The sequence below is a fragment of the Chinchilla lanigera genome, unplaced genomic scaffold (assembly GCF_000276665.1).
Source record: "Chinchilla lanigera isolate Chin_1 unplaced genomic scaffold, ChiLan1.0 scaffold00073, whole genome shotgun sequence".
Classification (NCBI taxonomy): Eukaryota; Metazoa; Chordata; class Mammalia; order Rodentia; family Chinchillidae; genus Chinchilla; species Chinchilla lanigera.
The window spans coordinates 8655298-8675536 of NW_004955474.1; the positions used below are offsets into that span (position 1 = coordinate 8655298).

The 20239-nt window shown below is 36.7% G+C and overlaps 1 protein-coding gene across 2 annotated transcripts in view; it reads right to left on the minus strand.

Annotated features, from left to right (window-relative positions):
- The window catches only part of Cpb1 (carboxypeptidase B1 (tissue)), a 64465-nt gene that overhangs the window by 22565 nt on the left and 21661 nt on the right, over positions 1-20239 (minus strand). For both annotated transcript variants that reach the window (XM_013502714.1, XM_005401424.2), the window contains exons 2-3: positions 5427-5761; positions 5244-5319 (exon numbers count right to left, since the gene is read on the minus strand). In XM_013502714.1, the coding sequence (XP_013358168.1) occupies positions 5244-5319; positions 5427-5497 (147 nt within the window). In that variant the 5' untranslated portion in view covers positions 5498-5761. The remainder of the gene's footprint in view (positions 1-5243; positions 5320-5426; positions 5762-20239) is intronic.

The following is a 20239-nucleotide window of genomic DNA, read 5'->3' on the forward strand; positions in this document are numbered from 1 at the left end:
TATCACCAGAGACATTGAAAGGAGAGAGTATTGATGACTGAATAAGTTGTAGCCCAGTGAGCCAAGGGTTACAGGACGAAGATGAGAGAGAGGTTCAATGACAGAAGAGGAAGTACAAAGGCATGCCATGATAAGAACAGAGAAAACAGGAGGCTGGTGATACATTCTGGTTAGCCAGTGCTGGGCAGAGAAGGGTAGTGAAGATAAAGACATTATAAGACAATATATAGTTTTGAAAGCTAGAGCTGCATTTATGTTCCTAAATATGTTCCTCTCAGTCCAAAGTAATGAAGCAGAGGAAAATATGCCTTTTTTATAGATACAGAAGTTTGGCATGAGTGAAGCACATAGAGTCCCAAGGTGTCGGTAGCCTACCTGGACAGTGCCTCCTTACTTGCACACAATTGCTGGGACTTTTCAAGTGCTCAGGGGACTCCTTGCACCCCAGATCTAAATCTCTTTCCCTCAGAACTGAGATGAGCCAACTATCAGCTCCAGGTTGGCACAGGTATCAATGATATAACTTTCAGTAGAGCTCCTCAACCAGTAACTCTGACTAGTTGTCAAGGTTCCCCCTCTTGAACTTGGAATAATTCTGAAATGTGTAGTTTGTACTCTTTTGTAAAGTTTCTCTGTGGGCTGAGCTCCAGCTATCCTCTGTGGTAGCCAGTTTAAAAGTGCTGCACCTTTGTTGATTGCCTTCCTTTCCCTGTGTCATCCCTCACGTCTTAAACTTTTCTTACCTGTGTTACCTGCACTCTCAAGCAAAATCCTTTCTATCAAATTTTTGCCTCAGGGTTTGCTCTGAATGGACCCCTGTGAAAATGCTAGCTTTTCACTCTGCATGATGTCTTTGGTCGTGGCTGTAAGACAACCTTGAATATGATTCTCTTTCTGATATTAAACTGAAAATTGCTTTCTCTAATGTCCCAAGCTCTTGCCCATTGGCTCTTACTCTGTCAAATATTGGCACTCTGTAAGATTCTGCTGTGAGAATGGATTCTTTAACAGGGCATGGTGATGAAAATCTGCAGACCTAATCTGAGGTTGAATATTTCAGTTTGACATGACTACAATTGGTCAGTAAATCTGTAACCATCCAACAGTGTGGAGTATTGCAGGTGTGATACAAAGTAACCATCCTAGAGTCTCCAGTACTATGCAGCAGAAATATAACAACATCAAGAACAAAGCTATACTCTCATAGCCGCTTGTAAGTTCACTAGGTATGGACACAAACAGACTCAAAGCAATAACACAAGGAGACAAAATGGACTTCAGGAATTACCAGGAATCTATGGATGAAATTAACGCCCAAAATTTAGAAATGGGATAAAATATATAAGAAGCAGAGAATTGAATTATACCTTAAGAAGTTATGAAATTGAAGTTGTAAATCATACGTGTAGGATATTGAGTGGCAGAGAACCATGCAGAATATTTATTGAGTGATAAGGGGATATCTTTAAATGATAACTTTGTGAGAATAACAACTTAATCAGCAAGATGGGTAACAAACAAAAAGTTCTCCCTAAACTACATCACAAAACTAGTACAAAAGCAAGGTAAAGTAGCATATAAGCTTTAAATTCTTTCAGGAATAAAATTGGTGCAAAAAAAAATTCAAATATTGGTGTTGGAAATCTTTGGTTCCTCACAAATTTGTTCTTTTCGTATTGTATTTGATAGTAAGTCAAACCTCATAGATCTTTAATTTATCTTATAGGCATTTTTCTTTGTTAGAAAAAGAAGCAAGTTCTATTGTAGGTCTAATTTCAGACAGCAAGGAGGAAACTTCTAGGGTAACAGCAATGATGAGAACACAAGAAGACCATAACTGTGTTATCAAAAACATTGAGAAAAACACACCTTCAATTCAGGGAAAACAGAATTCAAGAAAGTCCAGAGAAAACAGATGAGGTGTCATGGTGACTGTCTCTAAGAGGAACCAATGCAACCTTGGAGATAAAATAAAATTCTTCTTATACAATTACATGTGAAGAAGGAGAGGCTGCCGGAGTACAATGTGGTCACAGATCTCTCTGACACACTCAGCTTTTAAAAGGACATGTTCAAAAGCTGGGAGGAAGGACACAGGTCCAAGGCTGAATACAAAGACTGCATGCCCTTGTAATGATCTTATCAGGAAGGCTACCACCCAAAATATACTCATCCACATGATTGCTAAGCAGAATAAAAATCTCTTTATTTCATGTTGGAAATCATAAAAAAAAAGAAAATAAACAAAAACAATGTGTCCTAGTGTTGGAGCAAAAGCAGATGTTTGCGACTGAAGCAGAGAAAGTGGCCCTCTCACTCTTTTTTGGCTCCTGTATTGTCTCAGAAAGAATTAATGCTAGTCCTTATTTTTTCTACTTCTGATGATAGATGAGATTATCCTCTAGATAAATAAAGACTTTTTCACATGTTATTTCAGCAGAAATACTGCTTGTTTTTTTTAAAGAAGGAAAACACATTAACAAACAGACCTCCATTTACAAAACAGCATAAGAACAATACAAACAATACAGAGTTACAGGAACGTGGTAGGAAATTAACAATGGTTGTTGTATTACGCATTGATATCTTCAAAGTGGTTTCTCAGGAAAACAAATAGAGACACGGAAGATTGATCAAATAAGTAATCATCAGCTGTTCCTCTCAGAAATACTGCTTCGGGAGGAAGAAGTACATTGAAGCCAAGGTTTGTAAATTATATTCAGAATCCCGGATCTAGTGATCGTAATAATCAAATGCTTATATAGCTCTTCCTATTTAAATTATTTCTAAGTGCTTTACTTTTATTCTTTTAACTCTAACAATAATGCTGCAAGGTGAATAATATGATTTACAAACAAGGAAAGTAAGACTCAGAGAGGTGTCTAAGGCCCACCCAGCAAGTGGTAGGGCCAGGAATTGAGCCCAGTCTGAGACCAGATTTTCTACTCTTAACCACCATAAAATGCTGAATTTTAGATAACTTAAAAAATACTGCAGATGTGATTATAAAACGTTCTCAGCAATATTGGAAGAGTGAGAGCCTAAAGGCCCACTAGGGAGTAGAGGAGGGTAGTCTTCGATTTTATAAACAGGAAAACAGGTGAAAGCCAGAAGCAGGAGCTCCTAGGGCCTGGCATGGATTCTGGCAAAGCTGCCGACTAAACTGGAAGCAGATGGACTGCGAGTGCTCAGAAAAGGAAGCTGTGATCTGTAGGAGCAAGCATGGTTTAAAGCAAGAACAAGTCAGGTCCAATTAGTGTCACCTTATTATTGGAAGAGATCACTAACCTGGCAGAATACCGAGTCTCGATCTCAATAAAGTATTTGACGAGGTCTCTGCGTTGATATCCTTTTTACAAGCTGGAAAGCGGCACAGCGTTAGCTCTAGATAAACACCCCACTAACTCAGGGTGGTTGAGCAAATTTATCCAAGGAGAGTGGGTTAATGAATCACTTTTAGCACTTAACGTGGTATCTGGTGCACTGGGGATTCATGGTAAATATGTACCGATTGAGTAGAACATAAAGGAGGCATCGATTCCGTGCTGATCCCTGACCTACTTAATACTTTTCTTCAGTGACAAAGATAAAAGTCAAGAAGGCACGCTTCCAAAACTTGCTGGTGATGCAAAGTTAGGGGGAAGAATTATTTCCTTAGATGACTGAGTTTATTTTAAAAAAGATCTAAACATGTTGAAAGCACGCTATCAAGATACATCCTAGCAGCATAAATCTAAAATCCTACATTTAGGTAAAAAATCAATTAGGCAAGCACAGAAGGAGGCATACCTTGTCTGAGGGTGATGCATGTGAGAAAAACCATTAATGGTTTTGATTGAACACAGGTTTAATAGAGGCCAAGAGTATTCTATGGCTGCTTAAGATGCTAAAAAGAATCTTAGGCTCCGTTAATAAATGTTTCCTTTACAAATGAAGGTAGGCAATGCTCCTGCAGTATGTATTAATCAGAACACACTCGGAGCCCCAATGTCGATTGTGGTAGCTACATTTAAAAAAAGAAACACAGACATAAAGTCTGAGCTATAATCAGAGGAAGCCAGAATGCTAAGAAATCTGTAAAGTTGTGCTAAAAGAAATGGTGGAAGTCTAGAAAAGATAAATCTTAGATGTAACACAGTATTAGGATTACATAGGTCAAGCGGGTCAAAGCTAGTTTTTAGTTCAATATAAGGAAGAAAACAAGATGATTTGTAAGGAAAATGAGCAATTATGTAAGTAGTGAATCTATTGTTCCTGGAAGCACTTGCTACTGTTTCCTGGGAGGAAATTCTAGATTTAAGTGGAAGGATGGAATAGATGACTTTATGTTCTCTTTCAGTTCTAATTTTCTGATGTCATGACTGTGGTACTATTTTTTCCTTCCTCTGCACCTGAAAAGCTAAAAACTGAAAGATAGACCGAGAGATGAGAGACAGATATTTAGGAGCTAAGAGATTATTTTATTTTATATATTCATGAAGAAATGGCATTAGCCGAAGTAGAAATATTTGTGGTTAACAATAGCTGCCTGCCACAATATGTATACAATTAAAAATGTTGGTTCTTGTCCCAGATCCAGAGGTTTTTTTTAAACAGTAGTATAGAGATTTGTTTCTTGAAAGCAAAAGAAAAGTAAGGAAGTCACTCTTTTTTTTTTTTTTTTTTAACTTTCTTTACAGCTTTACATTCTATCATTAAGGGAACCAAAATCAAGGTAATGAAAACTCAAGCAGTTTGATTTGACATGAAAGAAAATCAAAGAGAGCAGATGATACATGGGTTGTGGAAATGAATTTGAAGTTGGACAAAAGCCTAGTTTTTCAGGAATATCCAGGTCGATCATTTTTCTCTTTTGCCTTAGAAAGTGACTTCATAAGTGAAATTTTATAACCTTCAAGGCAATTCAAACTCTTTCACCTGTAGCATTTCAAACTTTTTAACAGTATGCATGAATCTATAATACTGTGAGGTGTACAATGGTCTAATTTTGTAGAAAGAAGGTATTGTGACATTGAATACCTTCCAGATTTTTATTTCTTGCTACCAAAAATACTATTGCTGTTATTTCATCTTATTCTTCCTTTGATGGAAACATAGCACAATCAGCAGTTAAAGTAGGGGTGAAACAGAGAACTGGGAATATAGTTCAGCGGCAGGCTAGCACAACATCCTGAGTTTGATTCCTGGTACAAAAAAAAAAAAAAAAAAAGAAAACATACCTAAAGTATAGACTTGTTACTAACCTGGTTGGTGCTGGCCAACTCATGCATTAAGTTCATATGATTTTCATCTTCAATACTGACACGGAAAACCTTATTGCTAAATGGTGAAATAGCAGAAAAATAAAAAAAAAAATTTAAAATTGGGTGGTATGTCCAAACTTTTGGGCAAGGAAGAACTTATTCTTTAAGGAACTGTTCACCTACCCTTCAAAGTCCTCATGAGAATGATGAGCAGATGCCAAGGCTACAGTCACCAGAATCAGGAACGCCAACATTGTGCTTGAATGGGTCAGGTGGACGACCCAGGGTCTCACCTGCTTTTATACACTAGAGTGTTCTTTTCTTGTCCAGATTGCAAATATACACTATCAGCTTTTTTTTTTATACTGGGAATTGAACTCAGGACCTTGGGCTTGCCAGGCAGGTGCTGCGCTGCTCAGCTATATTCCCGGCTGACACTATCAGAGTTTGATTAGTGCTTGTTTTGGCATTATTGCTTGGTACCTGTATAAAGTCTGAGAAAATCTCTCTTGCAACACCTGTGGAAACAGCAAGTAATCTCATTTAGTTATTTAATATGAATGGCAGACCTTGAATAGTATGGAGGAAATTGAATTTTAAATAAAATCTATGTTCTACTCTTTTTTAAAATTGAGAGTTACCCACAGTGAATTCTATAGATTGAGCTGCAAGGTTTGATGAGTTTTATTAGTGTATATACATTTATATATTTATCGGTGTTTTTGTCTATATTATGAGGTTGTTCCTTTTTATTAATAAGTAATATTCCACTGGAAGAATATACTATAATTTGCTTAACTATTTTTCTGGTGGTAGATACTTATTTCCAATTTTGTGTCATTGTTGTGTCAAATAGCAATACACATTTTTGAATGGGTCTTTTTGTGGTCATTTATTTTCATTGCTAAACAGTAATGTAGCTGTAGGTTTAACATTACAAGATACTGCCAAACATTTTTTCATAATGGTTTTACCATTTTTGTTGTTGTTGTTGTTTGGTTTTTGTTTTTTGGTACCAGGAATTGAACTCACAACCTCATGCTTGTCAGACAGGTGCTGTGTTGCTGAACTAAATCCCCAGCCCCAGTTTCACTATTTTAAGCACCTCTCCCCATCCAATTATCCTCAGTTTTCTCCAATATTAATTTTGTATTGTCTAATTTTAATAATTTTAATGAGCATGAAGTAGTATCTAATTACAATTTTAATTTGCATTTTTTGTGAGGATTAAAAATATTGAATATGTTTTCATGTACTTAATGCCCTTTTGTGAAGGATCTAGTAAAGTCTTCTGTGATTTCAAAAGAGATTGGTGTTTGTCTTTTCTTTCTTGTTTTGTAGCACTTCTTTTTTTCAATTTTAAAGAGAAAAGAATGAAAACAAGATAAGAAAAAGATAAACAAAACAACATTTAACAATAAAAATGATACAGAATTTGAAAACAAGGTGATAGGAAATTAACAATGGTTGTTGTATTACATATCCTTATCTTCAAAGTGGTTACTCAGATAACCAAATATAGGCATGTAAGATTGATCAAACATTAACTGTTCCTTTCTCTAAACCAATAGAAATTAGTAGTACAATTATCTTAGCTATCTTGTGTTGTAACACTTCTTTATATAGTTTGAGTTCTGTTAGAAATCTGTATTGAAAATATTCCTTCCCTTGCATTTTCATTTCCTCAATATTATCTTTTGATGAGAAAGCATTTTAAATTTTGTTACAGTTTCATTTTACCTATGCTTTTCATTTCAGTTAGTGCCTTTACATTATGAATTAGTCAATGCTTAGTAGAACCGGATGTAGCTCTGTCCACAGGTTAGAGACCCGAAGAATCCAGCAGAAGGCCTGGAGCCCAAGACAATGTTCCTTGTCAGTGCAGCCCAAGGCTTAGAGCCCATGGCTTTGTGCTGTGCAAGTCCACACGAAGAGGCGGAGGAATCCGCAGTGGAAGAAGTGAAGGGGCTAAGTGTGCGCAGGATGGCTGAAAGGTCCATGCTAGAAGGGGAAGAATCCACAATCCACCCTGAGAACCAGGAGACCACGCCCAAGGCAAAGACAGAGACCAGAGGTCCCCTCTGTGCCAAAGGATGCTCAAGGCCAGGGCGAGCCCTAGAGCTCTTCTCCAGAGAACAACAGCATCCTCCGCGAAAACTGAAGCTTCTCTGTGGGAACTCGTCATAAAATACTGCTCTCCTGTTCTCCGTTTATACCAGAACCATGCTAACCAGAACCAGAACCAGAACCACGCTAACTCAGTTAAGGTGGGTGTTCTTACTCAAGTTGACCATCAATTAACCAACCACCACACATTTTTTCCACAAATCTTTGTCTATCCCAAGGTCTCAGATACAGTCACCCATGTTTACTTATAGAAATTTTGTAGCTAGAAACTCTTATGTATGGAGTAAAGTCTACGTCAATGCCTACGTCAATGCCTTTTTAAAACTATGGGTATCCACTAGGTCTAGTTTTATTTCCCCATTGAATTGCGTTGGTTTCTTTGTCAAAATTCATTTGCCATAGATGTGTGGGGCAATTTCTGGACTTTTTTGGTGGCCCATTGATATGTCCGTCTAATTTTACACAACTACTATAATGTCTTGATTAATATACTTTATAAAAGTTCTTAAGATCAGAGAGCATATAGGCCTGCTAACTATTCTAAGATTATTCTGGCTATTTTAAGTATTTTATATTTACATACATATTTTAGAATAAATGTGTCAAAAAATTGTACTGGAACTTTGGGATTGCATTAAATCTGTGGACCAATTTGAAGAGAACTGAGATCATTATAGCATTGAGCATAGTATTAGTCGAAAAGTTTGAAGAGTCTGGGAATTTATTCTACCTACAAAATAACAACTTATCACAGTCTCATAGAGGTTGGTGCAAGGTATGAAACTTCTGGGTCAGAAACAAAGGGCTTTACTCCTGGTACAGTAAGCTGCATAAACTTCATGTTTATATCAGTTACTTTACTGCCTGGTCCCATGGGTATGATGTGCAGTAGGCTCGGTGGGTCCTGTGTATATAGGTCTGCATCACATTTATATACTGAATTTAGGGAATGCCCAGTCTTATGTGGGCATGCTAGAAAATCTACCCAATGTTTGCCCTAGAAGAGATACTAACTTTATTATCCTGCATAACAAACAGATCTTTCTTTTTCCCTGGAGGTAAGCAATATCTCTATCTTTCATTCTGTGTGCTATGAAAATACCCTTGAAAAGACAGTTCATGATAAAATTTGTCCCAAGACATGGAGAAACACAGGGACTCATGGTACATAGGTTCTCAACAATACCTACTGCTTTCTACACTTTAATGAATTTGCCCATGAAGATGCTAGTTGGTTGGTTATTGTGATTAATCTGACTACAAGTCCTGGAACCAAATCCATTCAATTTGTCTAATGTGGCATTTAATTAAAGTTAACATCAATAGGACTCCAAATAGCATGATGAGGCCAGTCTGTAAAACTGACCTTGCCCAGGCCTCCTTAGTGACCCCAAAGTGGAATAAATTGCGTGAACAATCAGCTTCTGCCTTAGAAAGGTAGACAGGCAACTTCTTCCATAACTCTCAGTACTGACTATTCCATTTTTCTTTAGGTAATAATTTGGGTATAAGAGCATCTATTAAATAAGATTGCATGAACTCCACCATAGCCTGTTAGGAGGTAGTCTAGGGCAATTCTTTCATCTACAATAACTTTGGTCATTGCTTTGGGACTGCCAGTAACATCTTTTAGGGCTAAGGTGCTGTGCAATGCATTTTGTATATATGTATGATTGAGATCCAAAGTATGATTGCATTTAATTGTCATATCTCTATAGTCTCCTTTAATTTGGACTAGAATTTCAACTTTTATCTTTGCTAATGACATTTTCAAAGAGTACAAATGAGTTACTGTGTACAGTGTCCTTCAGTTTGGTTCTTCTCCATGTTTCCCACGATCCCATTGACAAATTAAAAGGTTGAATTCTAACTGCATAACTTCATCAACACTACTAGTAAAATGTTCAAAATATGAGGCCATTCATTGACTTCAAAAGCCTACCTCTTTTGCAGGTATTATTAATTATTTCCTTCTCTGTACCCTCTTATAATGCTTTGCCATTATCTCTGTATGTTGTTTATTTTTGTACACTGAATAATTGTGGATCTTTTCCTTTTACTAGGATTGCAAGCTCTGTGAGAGATCAAACTGTGTCTTATTCATTTAAAATTGTTCTGTAGCAGGTGCAGGGTTCCTTGTTTAAATGGAGGAACAAAGAAATAATGACAATCTGATATTTTCACAAAAATGTCAAGTTATTTTCACATTGTCAAGTAACCATATTACAGAGAGGTTAATAGTAAGACAGGTACTGCTTTCTTAGGAAGGTCAAATTTTGTTCTTCTCTTAGATTAATTGTGCAAACCTTGGTTTTATGATTATATAAAAAATCAAATCAAAGAAAAATTATAAACTTACCTGAATTCATAAAACTACTCCTCAACCATTACTGTATTCTTAGAATTGTCAGTTTCCCTGGAAGGGTTCTTTTTAGGATCTTTTCTATATTCAAATTAATATCAAGTGCTATCCATACAGGATGTCCCTATATTACCAAACTGTTATGGTTTGTGTCTAGTTGTCCCCCCAAATCCTCATGCAGTCATGGGACGGGCTTCTAGAGTTTTGGATTGATTCATGGTGCAATGTTGGGATTATGGGTGTGAGTGCTACACCCGCCCTGGGGCAGGTAGTTTGCATACAATGTAAGGGAGGGAAAGAGGCTTGCTCCTGTTGCTTCTCCCTTTTACTCTTGCAGCTTTTGCTGTTTTCTGCCACCATGAACTGTTGCCCTGTGCCATGGGCCACCCTGCCTTGGAACCAGCCAAGTACAGTCTGAAACCTTCACAAACTGTGAGCTAAATAAACATTTCTTAAACCTTCCCTTCCTTAATTCTGGGCATCAGGTATTTCGTCTCAGCAACCAGAGAAAAGTAACTAAGACACAGACCTATCTTACCTTAGGATCTGGGCTCCACATATATGGTAAGTCATATTATTTGCTCATTATTCATGGATTTAAATTTATCCTAAATCACTGTGCTAATTCTTCCATATTCTGACCTCAGGCTTCCTTGTTCTTTTCTTTCCCATTTCCACACTGACTTTGCCTTTTGGATTTAGTTCTTTGTTAATGTCTTTCTAGTCCTGATCGTTGTAATCCTGATTTGGGTTCTTTCATCACTTACTTTCCTAGGTTCCCCTAAATTCTATCTTGGTTGCATATAAAAATAAAATTGAAGTAGCTAAATGAAAGTGGGAACTTGTTATTCAGATAGCTGAAAAGTTTGGCACTAATGCTAGCCTCACAGGCTCAGTTAACAGTGTTTGTTAAGCCTAGACCTGTTTTTGGTTAACTCTGCTATTAATGGGTACAGTTTTGCATCTGAATTAGTAACCCACTTGGAAAGTAACCCATTTGGAAAAACCTATTATCTTTATTCTTCCCCAAATTTATAACCCAAATCTTCAGATTTGGACTAATTTATGGCATCTATCTATTTATTCTTGAAACAATTCTTGTGGTCAAGATGATGAGGTGAGGTGTTTGGTCAAGTCTTAGTTACCGCTAGAACTCTGATATAAGCCCCACCCAAAATATTTAATGCAACTACTGTAGCTGCTGTGTTATGTTTTCTAGGAAAGAGCTCAAGAAGTCTTCATTTTGCTTGTTACTAGCTCCCAAATCTAGTGGGAGTCAAAGTCACAGGTCAATATCTTTGCTGGGACAGTAAGTATCTAACTTTCAACTTTGATAGTGTGAAAGGCTGCTGTGTTATATAGCTCTTTTGCTAGAATATTCTCCAAATTTAGAGAAGTTCTTCAGATCAGGATGGCGAAATAAAGAATAAGAAAATCCACTAAAGGAGGACATAATCATTTGTGGATGACTTGTGATGCTATATTTGGAAATGTAAACATTCTAGAGAATTCTCAATTGATGCTTTGTGAATTAAAGCAGACATATTTTTAATTAGTAATTAAAATTTGTTTTTGTTAGATATAAATTTTTTTTTTAAATTTGAGATTTCTGCCTTCTGTCTCTTGTTTACATTTTAAAATTATGTGTGTGTGTGTGTGTGTTTGTGTGTATGTGCACAGCTTTGGTGATTAACACGAGAAGCACTTTTGTATCTGTGTTTTCTGTAACAGTATGAAATTTTGAAGAGTGTTCAGATTGACTCAAGATTTTATAATTAATCTTATGTGGGGTCCAAATTTCTGGAAGAGAATTTCATTTTTTGTGTTGCATGTTATTAAGCAGAAAAGGGTTCTAAGATTAAATATGTTTGTGTTACACTGAAACAAGAATGCTCCTTTAGAGTATGGCTTCTTGGGTGTTTAACATCTATTGTCAGTTATAAAGCTAGGACTCTGGCTTACTGCATTTCCCAAGCATTTCTCCTCAGAGTGGAGGCTTGAGCTGGCCAAGTTCAGTTAAAATCAGAAGACTTGGGACCATTTCCACTACTCTGATGTGTTTGGCTGTGGACTATTTTCTTTAAAAACATCAGTTTGGACCAGTGACTTTGGAAACACATTCAGAGAAGTCCTAGACTGAGTTCATTTCTGCAATTACATAAAATTAAACATTTGAGCCTGTGCACCTCTGGTCTGTTTTTGTTCAATATGGAAAAACTGATTGTGATTCACATGTTAATGTCATTAGGCTAAGTAGTATGGGAGTATTCAAAGATGAAGTGGGTCTGTTCGCTGCTCATTAGGTCTGCTATACCAGGCATGCAATATCAAGGGAGTAGTTTCTTTGACATCCTTCTCCTTTGCTTTGTAGGCATGTCCATTCTGTGCTGTGTGGCTTGGACATGCCCAGCTTTCCTAGGCCACATTGAGTGAAGAGGAATGGTCTTGGGCTGTGTATGAATTATTTAATATAGTTAATCTATACAAGTAACAAACCTTCCTTTATTTAAAAATATTTTTGTTATAACTCAGGCATGTTCCACCAGTAGTCCTCAGGTTAGATAACCCTACCTTAGAGTATGGGTTTAACTGTTGAGTCAAATGGCAATTCTGGGTAAAGCACTCTTTCAGCTTGAGTTTTTGCCTGGAACTGATGGATGAGAAGTAACTAAAAGGCCCTTCCACATTGGTAAGAATCTGTCTTAGTTACTTTTCTTGCATTGCTGAGACAAAATACCTAATGCCCAAAATCAAGGAAGGAAAGATTTGTGAAGTTTACAGTGTGTGGAGGTTTCAGTCCATACTTGGCTGGCTCTGCGGCAGAGTGGCACATGGCAGAGGGCAAATGTTCATGGTGGCTGAGCACAGCAAAGCAACAAGAGCAAAATGGAGGAGTGGCAGAGAAGAGCAAGCCTCTTTCCCTCCCTTATGTTTTAAGCAGGCTAGCCCTGCCCAGGGGGTGGGTAGCACTCACATCATCTCCTTGCCCTCCTCCTGCACAGGCTCAGGATGAATACATAGTAAGCACCCCCTGCTCAGTCACATAGTTAGTCTTCTAAACTTCTCAAATTGACACAATAAACAATATCCCAGAGTGGTAAGGGTGTGTCCTTCTTACCCCAAGATGTAGAACTGCTGAGTCACTTAGGCAAACCTCTAGACTCCCCAAGTTGACATAATGTATCAGCTATAACAGGGTCCAGATGATAACCAGGTAAGAGAGATAAATCAGAAAGTGTGCAATTTTTGTTAAATCAAATAGACCAATTTTAAATACTTGGAGATATTCAGGTATTTTATGCCTGTATTTCTGTCTGTTGGGTACTGAAAAAGCATTTTTACACATAATTATTTCCTTAGAAACACTGTACCATCATTATCTGGTTGCATTCAAAACACATTACTCCCAAAATATGATGGTAGGAAACCAGAATATTTGCCTTAAAATATGCCTCTTTAATAGATTATTTTGAAAAATAGCAGAGATAAGAGAAGTTCTGAAAACAGAGTAAAGTTTATCTTTTTGTGAGAGAAATTTACTTTCCCAAAGGAAACCTCCATTTGTAAGGGTGATTGCTTATGTCCGTAAGAGGAGGAGAGGGATAGGCGTAACTATATCACAAGCAACTCTTATTAATAGAGAAGGTACAGCCTTAAATCTGCACAGTGTCTCTTACCTTTTTTACAGTGTTCTCCTGCATCTTATCTTTTTAAAAATTAAGTTTACTGGTACATTTTAGAGATACATAATGATCATATTCATCATAGGGAATTTCTACCTCTACATGGTATATTTTAATTCCTCTTTTTTTCCCAATCTCTTCTCCTCCCTTCAACCCCTCTTCCATTCCCTATTTACAAAGCTTTGTTTCCATTTTGTCCTTTTAAAAATTATCTTTATTTTTCATTTTCCTTTCTTTTCCTTTTCCCTAGTTCCTTTCTTGTTTTGAACAATTTCTTACTGTTTCACAATATCTATTGTATATTTTGGTCCTCATTTACTCTTTAAGTTTCTCACACCAGATAGGGAAATTGATATTTATACATGTGAGCCTGATTTATTTCACTTAACAGTGTGATCTCAAGTTACATCCTTTTACCTAAAAATGTCTCAAGTTTATCCTTTGCTCATGGATAGGAAAAGCCAAAATAGTAAAAATGACCACACTCCCAAAATTGTTTTACAGATTTAATGCAATCCCAATAAAAACACCATCAACATTCCTCAGAGAACCATAGTAAACATTCTTAAAATTCATTTGGGACCAAAAAAGACCTAGAATAGCAAAAGCAATTCTCATTAGCAAAGGCAAGGGACATCACAGTCCTTGACTTGAAATTATACTACAAAGCTACTATGGTAAAGCAGCGTGGTACTGGCAAAAAAACCAAAACCAGACCTGAGGATCAATGGAACAGATTAGAGGATGCATAAGGAAATCCAAACACACTCAGCCGCTGTATCTTTGACAAAGGAGCCAAATATGTTCACTGAAAGAGAGATAACCTCTTTGACAAATGGTGCTGGGAAAACTGGCTTTCCACATGCTGGAGACTAAAACTAGACCCATGTCAATCACCATGCACTAAACTAATATTGAAATGGATCAAAAATCTAAATATTAAAACAGAAACACTAAATCTGCTGAAGAGAGAATAGGCAGAACTCTTGGGGACATAGGTGTAGGCAAGGATTTAATGAACAAAACCCCAATCACATGGAAATAATACAAAGAACCAACAACTGGGGTCTCATGCCATTAAAAGCTTCTGCACAGCAAAAGAAATCACCAACAGAGTGAAAAGGCAAACCACAGAGTGGGAAAAAATTTTGGCCAGTTGTCCCTCAGACAAAGGACATATCTAGAACATATAAAGAATTGAAAAAAATCAGACCCACCAAATTGAAAAATCTAATAAAAAATGGGCCACTGAGATGAATACACACTTCTCAGATGAAGAAATACAAATGGCAAGTAAATATATGAAAAAATGTTCAGTATCACTGGTCATTTGAGAGATGCAAATTGAAACAACACTGAGATTCCATCTTAGTCCAAAAGAATGGCTATCATCAAGAAATCAATCAATAATAAATACTGAAGGGGCTGTGGGGGAAAAAGAACCTTTCTTCGTTGTTAATGGGAGTGTAGACTGGTACAACCACTGGGAAATCAGTGTGGAGATTCCTCAAAAACTAGGATTGGAGGTCCCATTTGACTCAGTTATTCCCTTTCTGGGTATTTTCCTAGAAGAATTAAAAGCATCATACCACAGTGATGTATGTGCAACCCATGTTTATAGCAGCACAGTGTATAATAGCTAAATCTTGGAAACAACTTAAATGCCCATCATCTGAGGAATACATAGAAAGGGTGTTTTTTTTTCTACAATGAAGCACTACTCATCCTGTACCTTAACTGTGCCTCCCCAACATCCCTCTTTGTTTCAGCAAATGAGGGTATTCAAGCAATCTTTAGAGATTTACTGTAGAGTTTTGCTTGTATTTGGGCATGTCTGGTGTATATGTGAGGAATATTGATCAAGAAATTGCTACTTGTTTTTCACTGACTAATTTGTTGTGAAGATTTGTTCCTACTAAAAACTCCAAAAGAACAGAGAAAAAATTATTTTTCTTCCCCTGCATTATAGTCTATCATCAATTCCTTGTCTCTTATTAGGAAAAAGAAAATTGTTCCTTCAGTTCTGATATTTAAAATTCAGTAGAGGGCCGGGGATGTACCTCAGTGGTACAAACACCTGCCTGGCAATCACAAGGTCCTGAGTTCAGTTACCGGTACCAACACAAAAAAATGCAGTGGAACTTTAAGCGATAGATAAGCAAAGCTCCTAAAGGGAGAGTTATTTCAGAAAAGAGTTAGCTATTGTTTTTGTTAGCATCTAACCAAAATAGCTATCTGTTCAGACAAGGCAGTGAAAATTCTACTTGTAGAATTTTTATTAGTATATGTTTTTCATACATAATAACTGCATTCATGTTGGGGAATAGGTACATATACTTATCTGATCTTGATTATTTTTGCCCCTCCCATCTTACCCTCTCCCTCTGTCCCTAGACTTCTTTGCATCTCCATAGAGTCTGCCGCATTACTTACAACCTCTCCTTACCTGATTGTCCAGTTGTTTGTTAGGCAGCCAGAATTTCCCTAAAACTTGATGGATCTAGTTGATTGATGACCCAATATGCTCTATTGCTCCGGGGAGGGAAAAAACTGCTTGCAAATGTTACACAGGTGCACCTCTGGCCTATTAACTTTATGTATCTATATTTAATATTCAAACAAACTACTTTTTTATGGAAATGAAGAGGGAGGCTAGTAAACATTTTCTTGGCTGGTTTTCTCTCTGGTATCTACTAACGTTGGCATATGTATTTTTTAAAAACATGATCATCGTCGTTAATGGGCAGAGTCTGCATATCTCTGGTGGGAATGTTATTTGTTACTGAGTTGCAGACCAGTATTCTTGAAAGCTGGGATATAAAACTATTTCATCCCATAAATCTTAACACCTGAGTCATCAATTTGAGGTTTCTTATTGAAAGAAGGAAAACATTTTTAACCATGCAAACATTTGGAGACCGCAAGCATATCTCTATTTGGAATTTGGGAGATAATTAGAATGGACAAGTTATGATTGATTAACCCATGAAGAATAGGTTGGTAAGAGGCTGTGGGTTCTCTTCTATCCTTATATCAACACTCCATCAACAGGAATTAAGAAAACAGCATAACAAGGCTCCAGCTCCTTGCTGAGGGCAATTAATCAGGACAGAAAAGTGGGGAGGTGAATTGGAATGGTACCAAATAAATCAACCTGCTTCTGTTCTTACATTTATCTTTGTTGATTCTCATAGGCCTTCTTAATATTTTGATCTTTGACTTGTGTATTAAGAGATATATTTTAGTGAAAAATTCCCAAGTATTTGGAATTATTAAATAATAATTACATTTATTTTCATATTAACATCTTTATTGGAAACAAATCTCATGAAGATTTGCATTTCCATGTTACATTTAGATATGAAAAATATTTGTTTTCTTCTAGTTGGTAAAGTAATGTGCAGCTATTTTTATTTAATAGGACATCAAAGTTCCTTAAAACCTTTTGAGGAAAAGGCAGGGTTTTAATAAATAAATGTTAATGACATAAAATGTTATAATGGAGGGACATAAAACCATAAAATCAACTCAAATGTTGATATTTGCTGATAACCTGTGTATTATCTACCAGATATAAATCTTCAAAAAGGTCTGTGGTATACTCCGTGTGGCGTATTTGTAACATTGGTTGGGAAAGGTAACTCCCAGGCACATAGACAATGCCACTGACGCTGTCATTTGGCAATCTCAGTCTAACTACTAGATTGATTGTTTTTTCTGTTCTCAGATTCTAAGTCACTGAGATTCTCATGTTTCTATCTACTACATTGTCATGGGATAGCTTTATAGGCTAATCTTACAATCATCGTATGGTTGAGACCCGAGAGAAATAGGTTGGTATTAGATTGTCCTGGAGTCATGGGAAGGCGGACATTTGAGGGCTCCAAAGTACAGTCAGCACAATAGATGTGAGGGCTTGGATTTTCACCCTTCAGAAGTAAAATATTTTAATGTTGGGATGTTTTGTAAGATATGCCAATGTTGGAAGACTATGTATTGTATTATACTTTTAAGCAATGAAATCCATCCAAAGAACCCAGAAATAAATCGACACTTTGATTGAGATTTAAAAAGTGATTTCCAAATCTCACTCAATTTCCTTTTACTTCAGAGTTTTGTCTTCACAGGCAAGGATAGCTACTCTCCTTGCACAATTAATGACCTGATTTTGCAGCACCCTGCTCGGCTCCCTGCCACTGACCTGACTGAGAAGCAAGTCTGCTAAACACTATCAGTGGGAATTATTTTGACAGCTGCCAAAAGCAGTCAAAAACAGTTGAAACGTTTGCATTGTAAAATGTGGCAGTCCCGAATATTGGTCTGATATTAATCAGATATATACTAACGGGCAAAGACTCAATGTTTAAAAGATGTTACAACAAGGACAAGTGACCATGGCAATTAAAGAAAGTGTCAGTATTCTCAGGGAGCTTTGAGGGGTAAGGCCGAAACAAACAAAAATATCTGCACTAGTTTCAAGTTAGAACAACAAAATCAAAGTCATACCCCTCCCTCTGAGGGTGTCTAGTATTGCTTTCTTGCTAAGAGCAGTGATACCAAACCACATGTAATGCCGTATAGCAGATACATAGATTAGTGGCTTGGATGGGCTATAGTTGTCATTCTTAGGATTGATGGTTAAGCATCAGAGTACATGATAAATTGCTAGAAGCATGGTCTTGCGTTTTGTAACAGCGATAGATAAACCCTGAGTATCTGCATTTCAGGGTGGTAACACAAGGATAAATCAAATAGCAAATTAAATTTAGGTACGCCATCTGCTGCTTTTATTTTATGAATTCCAGCCCACAGGACATTGACTGGGCATGAATGTATAAGCCGTTGTCTTTTATTGCTGGACTTAACTGCAAACATAGGACAAATGTTCATCCATGCTGTTGTCCTTCCTAGAAAGAGTAAATTTTAACAGAAGAGAATCTTTTGTGGTTGTTTAAGTTTTCTGTTTTAATAAAAATAAAACACAACAGAAGAAAAGCCAGCATGTACTCGTTTCTCCAACTGTAGCATCTCAGCAGGTTTTAGGAACTCATCCACAAGGGGTAAATTGTATAATGTGTAATTGTAAGCAGAACTGTAAAAAAACATATTAGACTTCCATGATTTTATTCTTTTCCTCTGGTAAAAGATCATTAGTTCTCCCTGGGCTCTTAATGGTTAAGCCTTTTATAACTTTTCCATTTCCAAGGATGTTCTAGATTTCTTCTGATAGGGACTGTTAATGCCATGTCTTTCCCAAGTTTTTGAGGAATTTTTTCCCTTTGTTTATTTTTAATTCACAAGTACACAATATGTAGTGTGCTATATGATAGTCCGATAAAGGTACATTATAGAATGGCTAGAATAAGCCATTTAACATAGGCATCACATACTTACAAATTTTTTTGTAGTGGGGTCACTTAAAATGTACTCTCAGCAATTTTCAGGTCTCTAATATATTGTTATTCACTTAGCTATTTTCATCATGATGTATAATAAATTGTCCAAACTTATTCCTGCTGCCTGAATTTTTGTGTTCCTTGACCAATTTTTTTTAAATTAAATCAGGATAAGCAGCAGAAAAAATTTTCTTATTGCTTCAAAACTTCTACTTTAAAAGTCCATTTTTTGGAGGAGCAATAGGTATATTTTCACTGAACAGTTATTTACAGATAAGGAGTTACATTTTGGTGCTATCATTTAAGAGCAGTTTCATCTTTTAGTATTGACACAATATTCAGTAACATTTTCTCAAACACAGTGGTTGCTAGGTCTAGTAGAGCTGCTTTTCAAGGGCTTTTGTAGGTTTTTAACTAACACTGTAAAATGATTTCTCTATTTCTGCGGCTAATAAAAGTCTTAATGATATGTACATCCAACAGATGGGACAGAGGGCTATCCTGGCAGTGGACAGTTGAAATCGGTCCTTAGTTGTTTGTCTAAAGCTCTCTCTAAAGTCAATAAAAGGTAATTTTCACACACAATTTAGTTCAGAGTATAAAATGTTGGGATGAGTAGCTGGTTTAAATCCAGTGGGCATAAGGGTAGCAGTTGGTAAAAGTTTTGTATGATGACAAATTTTAAATGACAGAGTGACAGGTTGACCAAGAGAAATACGGGACTGAGCTGCAAATTTGTGGGTAGTTGCAGGGCTTCAGAGGCAAAGTGAAGGACACAGCTGAAGCAATTGTCCCTAACCTCCCTGGCACAAGCCTTAATGATTTAAAAAATGCTCTCTCTCTCTCTCTTCCCTCCAGTCTTCTTCCTTTCCACTGTCTCACTCCAGTATTAAACCTAGTTTTGAAATTTCCTTTTAGTACTTTGTCTAACAAATATTCACAAAACCAAATGTTCACTGTAATTACTATTGTGGTATGGGAGTAGCATAAAGGGTATTGGGAAGGTCTGGGAGAAGCTGTCCACCCTGGGCATGCAAGGTCCTGTCAATGGCTCAGCTCACCTGAGGTGTAAGAGTGACTCCTATATTCTCCTTGGTTAGGTGAAGGGATATTATGTTTAATAATGATAAGGCTTTAATTGGTCTGAGAAATGGTCTGGAGACAGTTTCACAAGTGAGAATTATGAATAAAAACTCTTAGTGATGTTGTTTCATGCGCTTATGAAATTAATGCTCTTACAAAATTAACTTACACCTATTAATGGCCTACATGCATTTGGGGAATTAAAACTGAATCAGTGATGTTTTTCTATTTTTTTTTTTATTTTTATTTTTTTTATTTTAAGGATAAAAGGAGGGAAACATTAACAGACATACAACATTTTACAACATATCACAAGCACAATACAGACAATACAGAGTTCCAAAC